The 9,775-nt window shown below is 50.2% G+C and overlaps 1 protein-coding gene across 1 annotated transcript in view; it reads left to right on the top strand.

Annotated features, from left to right (window-relative positions):
* LOC107118674 (DNA (cytosine-5)-methyltransferase 1-like) overlaps positions 1–9,775 on the top strand; it is a gene marked incomplete at its 3' end in the record, with an annotated part of 40,684 nt that overhangs the window by 23,447 nt on the left and 7,462 nt on the right. Inside the window, exons 3-5 of the mRNA XM_015421033.1 lie at positions 1,603–1,736; positions 7,404–7,446; positions 7,580–7,687. Of these exons, the coding sequence (XP_015276519.1) occupies positions 1,603–1,736; positions 7,404–7,446; positions 7,580–7,687 (285 nt within the window). The remainder of the gene's footprint in view (positions 1–1,602; positions 1,737–7,403; positions 7,447–7,579; positions 7,688–9,775) is intronic.

Genomic DNA, 9,775 nt, shown 5'->3' with positions numbered 1-9,775 from the left:
TCCCTCCCTCCTCCGCCCACTCCGGGCATCATGGGGCAGGGAGAATTTGGGGGGGGGGGTCATTGCTGTCTCCCCTCCCCAGCCGCTGGGTCCTGGGAAATGGGGGACTCTCGCTGTCTCTCCCCCCCCCATTAGTCCTGGCGCTGTCTCCTCTCCCCCGCCGCTGGGTCCTGGGAAATGGGGGGCCCTCGCTGTCTCCCCCCCCCCCCCGATTAGTCCTGGCGCTGTCTCCTCTCTGCAGCCCCCGCTTTCTAGACTTTCTGCTCTCCCCCTCCCCAAATAGATGCCAGCCCCTTTCCTGAAACCCCTAGGGGTCATTGCTGCCTCCCCCCACAGCCACCGGGCCCTGGGAAGTGGGGCGGCCTTTTGCTGACCGGGAAGTGGGGGTGGGGGCTATAGCTGCCCCCCTCCTTGTTGTTGGGACTGTCTCTTCTCTGCAGCTCCCTTTCCAGGTTAACACCCCCCACCCAGCCCCTTCCCTTCCCTTCCCTTCCCTTGTGCATAAGTGTTGAGTGCCCCCCCCTTGCATAAAAGGGGTGTTTGCAACGGCGGAGCCCCAAAACTTGTGGGGAGGAGGAAGGAGCGCTCCTAGGGAAAGTCCCGATGCTGCTGCTTGCAGCCCTCGTTGGGTTTCTGTCCCCCCCCCGTGAATTGTACGGGTGGGGGTTGTCTCTTTGCTCCTAGTGGCGATGCACGGCCTGGCCTTGGCCAGCGCAGGAAAGCTTGATCCTCTTCTGTCATTTTTTTTTTTGGGGGGGGGGCCGGTAAACTTGTTCCTCTTTTGTTTTTTTTTTTTTTGGGGGGGGGGTGTCTTGCATTTGAAAGGGATGCTTTGGATGCTCCCCCCCATCCTCTGTCTCCCTCGGGGTTGTTTCCTCCTGGGCTTGCCCCCCTGTCATGTAGCAAAACCGGGGCCTTCCTTGTCGATAATTGCCCCCCCCCCAATCTTAAAGGGGGAGGTATTGCATTAAAAAGTCACTTTCCTTTGGGGGGGGGTGAGTTGCTAATGGGGTTGTGTTTGTGTGGGAGGGTGCAGATATACAGTTCATAAAGGAGCAGGACTGAACTCTTTTTTTGGGGGGGGGTTTAATCTCTCGTCAACATCCTGTAGTTCTTTCCTGGGCGCTTTTAGTAAAAATGTGGCGGGGGGGGGGGGGGCGGGGGGGGGCCCAGACGGAGTGTGGCCCCCTGCCAGAAAAAAAAATCTCAAAAGGCGGAGGGTGTGTGCATTGAAAAGTCACTTTCCCTTGGGGGAACTGAACTGTTAATGCATTTGTGGGGGGTGGGCTATTGGGGGGGGGGAATGCATGTTCAGAGTTCATAAAGCAGCAGAAATTAGCCCTTTTGGGGGGGGAGGTGGGATGTTCTCTGCAACTTTCTGGTTCCCCACCCGGGCACCTTGCCTTCCCTCCTCTAGTGCCACCCAGGACAGGAAGTGGAAAGAGGGATTCTTCATCCGCTTGAAAGCGCGCCTTGGCGGGAACCGGTGGCGCTGGGCTCACATAACATGCACAGTTGAGCAAGCCATGCTTAACACGCCCTGACTTATGCATAAAAGGGGGGGAGGGTTGCGCCAAGACTGTGGTTTGGGCATGTTGGCAGATTACAAGCTTTGCCCTGCTTTTTGGCGCCTCCGGGAGGCACACGCTACCTTTCGATGGAGGCCATCCCTTCCGGGAGAGGGAGGGGGGTGTCGTGGGCCACCCCGTCTTGACAGTCACGCCAAATAATTACAGGTTGTGCGTTTTCGTTATTTCCTCCTACGCCGAATACCTTTGTCCTGGCCGCTTTGGCCTGCCACGTTATATGACCCCGCTGTGCCACGCTCCCTCCCACCCCCAGATTTGTTCCCGACAACGTGGCGAACTAGTCTCCTTTCTGGAGGGTGGCCGTGGTAGAGTAAAGCCGTGGATTGCTCTTTCCCATCCCCGCAGTTAACCTTTTTGAAACTTTGATCTTATCTCTGGAACTGTAGGTGAGGGACTGACAGCGGTCATTCAGGAAGGAGACTCCCGAAATAACTTGGTTTTCTTTCCTTTTCTTCCCCCCCCCCAAAGAAGGGGAAAAAATAGATTTGGTGCCCCTCAGTCGTGGGTCTCGTCTTTGCTCCTCCGATTAATTTACGCCTCTCTTTTCTCTCTTCCTCTCCGTGTGGCTTTGCTCCCGAGGCCAGCGTTACATGAGCTTCCAAGCTCGTTTGCAAAATGGAGGCCAGAAAGGTGTGCTTATTAGAAGCGAGCTAGTTTTTCCGTGTCTAGAGGCCGGAAGAAGGAAAGCCTTCCTTCTCTTCCAGCGAGCTAGTTTTTCGTGTCTAGAGGCCGGAAGAAGGAAAGCGCTCCTTCTCTTCCTCCTTTTTTTTTCCCCTTTGCAACTTCGTATTAAGTTGCCTGCAGACCGGCCTTCCACCTGGAAGGCGGCTCCGCTGTGTGTCTTTCCCGCCGTTACTGCCGCTGTGGCTTCTGAGGCCTACCGCTGTAAGCGTGCGCCGCATGGCCATCTGTTTGCGTATCCGCTTCCTCTGAGGGCGATGCAAGCAGTGTCCGCGCTGCTATTGTCTGCGGCCGGCCGGCAGTCTGGGGGCGTGGGGGGGGCTGGCGTGTATTTTCCTCCTGGGAGGTGCTCTTTTTAAACGAAGTCTTGTCCCGGTTTTAAATCCACAGCCTTCCTGTAACTCCCGCTTATTGGCGAGAGCAAAGAAGTGTGCGCGCACACAAAAGCTTATACCTTGAATAAAACTTTGTGGCTCTTAAAGGTGCCACTGGACTCAGACTTTGTTTGGTTGCTTCAGACCAACACGGCTACCCACCTGAAGCAAACCCTTCCGGTGGACTTTGTTCAGACTAGAGTTGCTTCGGTTTCCTTCCATCACTGTGTTGTCACACACACAAACACACAGAGTCGTCTTCACGCCATCTCAGCTCATTCCATGCCTCTTGTGGCGGAGGGGAAGCACACAGTCAGTCATTCCGTTCCAGGAAACAACTCTAAAGAGCCAGTTTGGTGTAGTGGTTAAGTGCGCGGACTCTAAATCTGGGAGAGCCGGGTTTGATTCCCCACGCCTCCACTTGCACCTGGCTGGATGGCCTTGGGCAAGCCATAGTTCTGATAAGAGCTGTCCTTGAAAAAGAGCAGTTTCTGTCAGAGCTCTGTCAGCCCCACCTACCTCACAGGGTGTCTCTTGTGGGGAGGGGAAGGGAAAGGAGTTTGTAAGCCGCTCTGAGACACCTTTGGGTAGTGAAGGGCGGGGTATAAATCCAATCTCCTCTTCTCTCCTTCTTCTTCTTCTTCTTTGACTGTCATCTGTTTTAAAGAGAAGTTTTGTTTAGCTGCTTCGTTTTGCTAACAAAACTTGCCTGTAGGAAGCTGGCGCATGGGTTTAGATGCTGCTTTCTCCGTACATTTGCATTTGTAATTGGGGTGTGCGTATAACATACTTTGGCGGTCTCTCTTTTCCCCAGGGACATCTAATGGCTGATCTTAAGCTAATCAAAATTTTCAGGGCCTGTATGGGAATGAAGGACAGTAGTTCTTTTTTTTTCATCTGTCTTTGCGCATGGGATGTGGAGTCTTGGAAACACCAGCGTGAGCTTGGTGGTCAGATCCTTTACTAACAATGCCAGAAAGAGAGAGAGAAATTACAGAGCTCTTAATCTAGATTCAGGTCCAGTGTGCACAAGAAATCTTATGTCCAGGATTAAACTTGGTTGGTCTTCAAGGTGCCACTGAAACTTTGTTCTACTGCTTTTGTCCAACGTGACTACCCCTTTGAATCTATCTGAAGAAGTGTGCTTAAGCTTATACCCAGAAAGAAACTTTGTTGGTCTTAAAGGTCCCGCCGAACTCAAACTTTGTTCTACTTTTTCAGAGTGTAAGCTTTCAAGAGTCAAAGCTCCCTTCGTCTGAGCTTTTAATGTGTTGCCGTAAAGCCCAAGAATCACACGGCATCTTGAAGGTTAAGACAACCAGTTCCTCTGGACAGCCAGCAACAGGGCAGAGAGGCCGAGGCCTTCCGCTCATAAGAACATCAGAAGGGCCCTGCTGTGTCAGACCACTGATGGTCCGTCTAGTCCAGCATCCCGTCTCACACAGGGGCCAGCCAGTCCCTCTGGAGGGCCAGCAACAGAGCAGAGAGGCCGAGGCCTTCCCTGATAAGAACCTCAGAAGAGCCCTGCTGGGTCAGACCAGTGAAGGTCCCTCTAGTCCAGCATCCCGTCTCACACAGGGGCCAGCCAGTTCCTCTGGAGGGTCAGCAACAGGGCAGAGAGGCTGAGGCCTTCCCTGATAAGAACATCAGAAGAGCCCTGTTATGATTCCTGAAAAAGTAGATATTCTTTACAGTTCAAGTTAAGTTTCTCCCAAGTTTATAATAGTTGTAATCAATGTACCCTCTAAGCTGAGTTGTCTTGTAAGCAAAAATTGTTCTTTGTGAGCGTCTGGCATTACAGTTGTAAGCGAGCAATTGGGCTACGGCATAAATTAGTTTGCTCTGGAGCCGTCCCTTCCTGAGCTCAGACAAAAATGTGTGAGCCGTAGGCGAAGAAACTGTGTGCTAGCTCACACGAACTCGGCTTAGAGGGAACACTGGTTGTAATCCATGATTCATGATTTTCCCTTCATCTAGTCAGAAGTCCTAATCACGGTGGGTGTGATCCTCTCCCTCTTGGTATTGGCCCAAAATCTAGGTAGAAAACAACCTTTCACAGCACCCTTTAATCCTCTTGTGCCCAAATCACGTAGGATTGGAGCGGCAAGTGAATTTCAGCTGTGAAGTTTCCAGCTGGGATTTCTAAAGAGGCTCTCTTGCAAAATGGGGGGGGGGAAGCCCACGTTTTAGCAGCATGGCCTTTCTCTTAAAGGGAACTGTAATGATTTCATGTTTAACTGTGTGTGTGTCTTTAAAAGTTTGGTTGCGTGACTGTATGATAGTCTAGAGTGGTTGAAACAGGCAAGTGGTGTGATTGGTGAGTGACAGGGAGGGGGAGGGGTTTTGGAAGTGAGGCTGTGTGGAGGATATGTATGTCTATCAGGAGTGACAGAGATTTGACAGTTGATGAAGACAGTTGATGTTCAGTTAAGAAGTTTTGGTTCTGAGTTCTGTGAGAGAAGCAGGAGTTCAGTTAAGCTCTGTGTATGAAAGAAGTGAGAAGCCATTCTGTGTGAAAACAGTTAAGCTGTCTGTTGACGTTGTTCAGAGAAGAAGAAAAGTTATTAAAAAGTCTGAGTGACAGACTGTAGTGAACTTATAAGACCTTGAGTAAAAGGTTACAAAGTTACTTGAAACATCCCGGTCAGTAAGGGAGAAGCTTGTGAGAGACACCAAGCAATTGTTCAAATCATTCACATTACTGTTTACATTGTTCTACCCTCGTATTTATGCTTTAGTTAAATAAATCCTATTTCATTCAAGTCTGCCAGCTCTGAAAGAAATAAGTCTCAGGAAACACATAGACCCTCATGAAAGCCTAAAACCCTCGACCTACCTACCCAGAAATAGAGAAAGCATAAAGGTTTGGAAATCCTTTGTAAAATTTCCTGGTGGCAGCCGGATATATACAGTAAAATAAAACATAAAGAACACTTTTAAAGTAAAACCAGACCTCCCCAGTTAAGGGGTCGTCACAGGAACGCTTTCCCTAAGTTCTGCAAAGTTTGGAAACCGGGATGTAAAACTAGTCTCTTAGAATCATAGAATGTTAGAGTTGGAAGGGACCTTGCAGGTCATCTAGTCCAACTCCCTGCACTCTGCAGGAGCACAGCCGAAAGATAGCCCTACAACATACCCGAAAGATGGCCATCCAGCCTCCACTTGAAAACGTCCAGCGAAGGAGCATCCACCACCTCCCGAGGCAGTCTGTTCCACTGCTCAACCACTCTTACAGTTAGGAAGTTTATCCTGATATTTAGCCGGTAACGACTCCCTTGTAATTTCCACCCATTAGATCTAATCTTGCATTCCGGAGCAAGAGAGAATAGATCTGCTCCATCTTCTACATTACAGCCCTTCAAATACTTGAAGACTGCAATCATGTCCCCTCTAAGCCTTCTCTTTCCCAGGCTAAACAGATCCAACTCTTTCAGCCTTTCCCCATAAGACTTGGATTCCAACCCTCTCACCATCCTGGTTGCTCTCTTCTGGACACGCTCGAGCTTGTCAACATCCTTCCTAAAATGTGGTGGCCTAAACTGGACACAGGACTCCAGGTGAGGCCTGACCATAGCAGTATGTCTCAGAGTGGGGGGTGAAGAGCGGCTTGGGACCCCAAAGCAAAAAGAAAGTAGCCTTTCATTGGACATGTGAGCTCTGTTGGGGTGGGGCAGGTGTAGAGCTTCCCAGTTCTGTGGCAGAAAAGTGTTGCTAAATGGCGCCCTTTTGCCTTGGTTCCAGGGGTGGGTGGCATGTTTTGGTTTTTGAAGAAGAGATTGGATTTATACCCCGCCCTTCACTCGGAGTCTCAGAGCAGCTTACAAACTCCTTTCCCTTCCCCTCCCCACCACAGACACCCTGTGAGGTAGGTGGGGCTGAGAGAGCTCTTGACAGGAACTGCTCTTTTTCAAGGACAGCTCTTATCAGAACTATGGCTTGCCCGAGGTCATCCAGCCAGGTGCAAGTGGAGGAGTGGGGAATCAAACACGGTTGTCCCAGATTAGAGTCTGCACACTTAACCACTACGCCAAACTGGTTGGTTGGTTTTTGCTTGGCTTTTCCCCACATCAGTGGATTTTTGTGTTTTGTTAAGGGGGTGGCTCTGTCGAAAGCATCCAAAGGGAGCTACCCAAAGGGAGCTACCCATAGCCATTTTGAAATTGTCAACCACTTTATTGGATTGCTTTGTGAAAGAATTACAACACAACAGAATTTTGATAAAGATATCCCTCGAAACGAACATTGAAACTCGAGGAAGTTCGTAAAGCACTTCAGTGACTTGATGTTCTGACCTGTTGAAAAGGAAACCTTGGATTAAAGAAAGAAATCTTATCAGGGGAAGGCCTTGGCCTCTCTGCCAGAAGAACTGATTGGCACCCGTGTGAGACGGGATGCTGGACTAGATGGACCACTGGTCTGACCCAGCAGGGCTCTTCTGATGTTCTTATCAGGGGAAGGCCTCGGCCTCTCTGCCCTGTTGTTGGCCCTCCAGAGGAACTGGTTGAGGCCACTGGGTGAGACAGGATGCTGGACTAGATGGACCCTCACTGGTCTGACCCAGCAGGGCTCTCCTGAGGTACTTATCAGGGGAAGGCCTCGGCCTCCCTGCCCTGTTGTTGGCCCTCCAGAGGAACTGGCTGGCCCCTGTGTGAGACGGGATGCTGGACTAGGTGGACCTCTGGTCTGATTCAGCAAGGGCTCTTCTGAAATTCGTATGTTCTTAATGTTCCGTAACAATGTGCTTTTGTTTTTTCAACAGGCTGAAAGACCTGGAGAGGGGTGAAGATGGCCTCAGCGAACGGGTGAGTGTGTAAGAGTCTTTTTCCCCCCAAGGGAAGAAAACCCTTTGTCGGTTCCCCCCCTACGTCCAGCCTGTGAGAAGCGTTTGCGTGTATTTGTTTGCAGCCACGTAAAACATTCTATCCTTACGTTTAGGAGTGCATCAAAGAGAAGCTACACCTGATGCAGGGCTTCTTGCGAGTGGATATTCAGAACCAGCTGAAAGACCTGGAGGCCCAGCTTCACCAGGAGGAACTCTCGGAGGTGAATTATTGTTGCACTTGAGGGGGATTTCTTCTCTGTGTCCTGTTCTGATGTTGTTCTGTGTATTCCGTCTGCAGGCATCCTGTCCCCACCTTCCCTTCCAGGCGGCATAATTTTTGAAAACCCGTATCAGAATCCGTGCTTCGCGCCGCTTGTATTTCGGTGGCATGAATATGATTTTACGAATGTGATTTTTTTGGTTATTATTTAAAACGTTTTATTGTTCTGCCTTTCCACCTGAGTGGAACCCGGTCACAGCCCAGGTGGTCTCGCGGGCTCCCAAGTCCAGCGTAGTCCGAACAGTCCGAGGTCAGTTGTTGCCGTCGGAGAGCGTCCCAGAGCAGTCAGGCCGGTCCCAAGTGTCACAGGAGCAGAGTCGGGAGTTGTGGTTAGAGATGTAAAATTTCCGGAAATGTTGAAGCTCGGAAAAAAACCCGTTTTTTTTCCGGGGGGAAACGGAAATTTTCGGAAAAATTGAAAAAAATGCTACATTAGCATTTCTTTTGTCTTTTCTAGATTGAAAGTCATTCTGTTACTTTAGGAACATAAAATATGACTATGGACATTTTTACTTGGCATGAAATTATCACAACTAGCATATTAAAAATATAGTGTATCCAAACAATTATTACAAACAGAATACCCACCCACATGCAAAAACAAAACTGAAACTTTTTTATTTTCTTCTGACAATCGCACCTCCTAAAGGAAGAAATGCATCTTGTTCTTGCATTGGAGAGTTCAGTTTGTAACCTAGGACTTACTTGTCCTCAGTGCACAGAAATTAGATCAATCTGATACAATATATATATATTTTAGAAATGATTTGGAAAGTATTTGAACATCTTGTCTTAAAATATTTTATTAAACATGTTAAAATAAAACGTTCCATAATCAATTTTTTTTTCTTTTTTCAATTTTTCCAATTTTTTTGGGGAAAAAAGGCTTCAGGAAAAAAACGGGAAAAAAACATTTTTTTTCCTGAATTTTTCCAATGGGCCTTCACATCTCTAGTTGTGGTTGCAGGATCCACTGTCAGGGGACGTGTTGCTTCCACAGGTTGGCCACAGCTCCCACCCAGCTTGATGTAGCCTTTCCCTAATTAGCCTTAGCTGCAGCTGGCAGGTTAGCAGGGCTCCTGCAATGACTCATCTTGTAACTGTCGACGGGCCATTAGTCTTTTACTCTCATACATAGAATCATAGAATGTTAGAGTTTGAAGGGACCTTGCAGGGCATCTAGCCCAACCCCCTGCACTCTGCAAGAGCAGGGCCGAAAGATAGCCCCACAACATACCCGAAAGATGGTCATCCGGCCTCTGCTTGAAAACGTCCAGCGAAGGAGCATCCACCACCTCCCGAGGCAGTCTGTTCTACTGCTCAACCACTCTTACAGTCAGGAAGTTTCTCCTGATATTAGCCGGTATCGACTCCCTTGTAATTTCCACCCATTAGATCTAGTCTTCCAATCCGAACCAAGAGAGAATAGATCTGCTCCATCTTCTACATGACAGCCCTTCATCTGTCTGTGTTTTTGCCATTGCCTTCTGATCTTAGCCCTTCTTCATTCTGAGTGGGGGGGGGAGTCGTGGGTGCCTCTGGAGGTACTTGCTCCAGCCCCATAGCTTGCTAGGGGTTTTTTGTGTAAGGGGGGCCCGCCAGCTAATTAAATCGGGGGGAGCCTCCCTCTCCCCCCCCAGTAAGGGCAGCCCTTCTCTGTGCAGCATCTGGCTCCCTTCCTCCCGCCCCGAGGAGCCCCAGTGCCCCTCCCCATGTTGCCGCACCAGGAGCAGCCTGACCTCCACCCTTGACTCCCTCCCGGGGCCAGGAGAGGCGAGGCGCGTGGTTCCTGGGCTGGCTACAAAGCCACGGCGTGTGGGCGCATTGGCGCACCCACTTGCCTCCTCGCCTTGCCTGGCCAGGCTGACCTGCTGCTGGCAGGCAGGGCGGCAAGCGTCTCTCAGCCACGCCTGCTGCTTCTTGTGTCGCCACTGCTGTGTGTGCCGCCCTCGTCCTCCCCACTGACAGGCCATTGGGGGGGGAGCCAAGGCTCTGAGAGGGAGGCCCCACAAAAATGACTGGGGGGGGG

The sequence above is a fragment of the Gekko japonicus genome, unplaced genomic scaffold, assembly GCF_001447785.1.
Source record: "Gekko japonicus isolate JY-2015 unplaced genomic scaffold, Gekko_japonicus_V1.1 scaffold4728, whole genome shotgun sequence".
NCBI classification, from domain to species: Eukaryota; Metazoa; Chordata; class Lepidosauria; order Squamata; family Gekkonidae; genus Gekko; species Gekko japonicus.
Note: the sequence above shows the minus strand (reverse complement) of the source record. Positions and strands in the feature narration are given on the sequence as shown.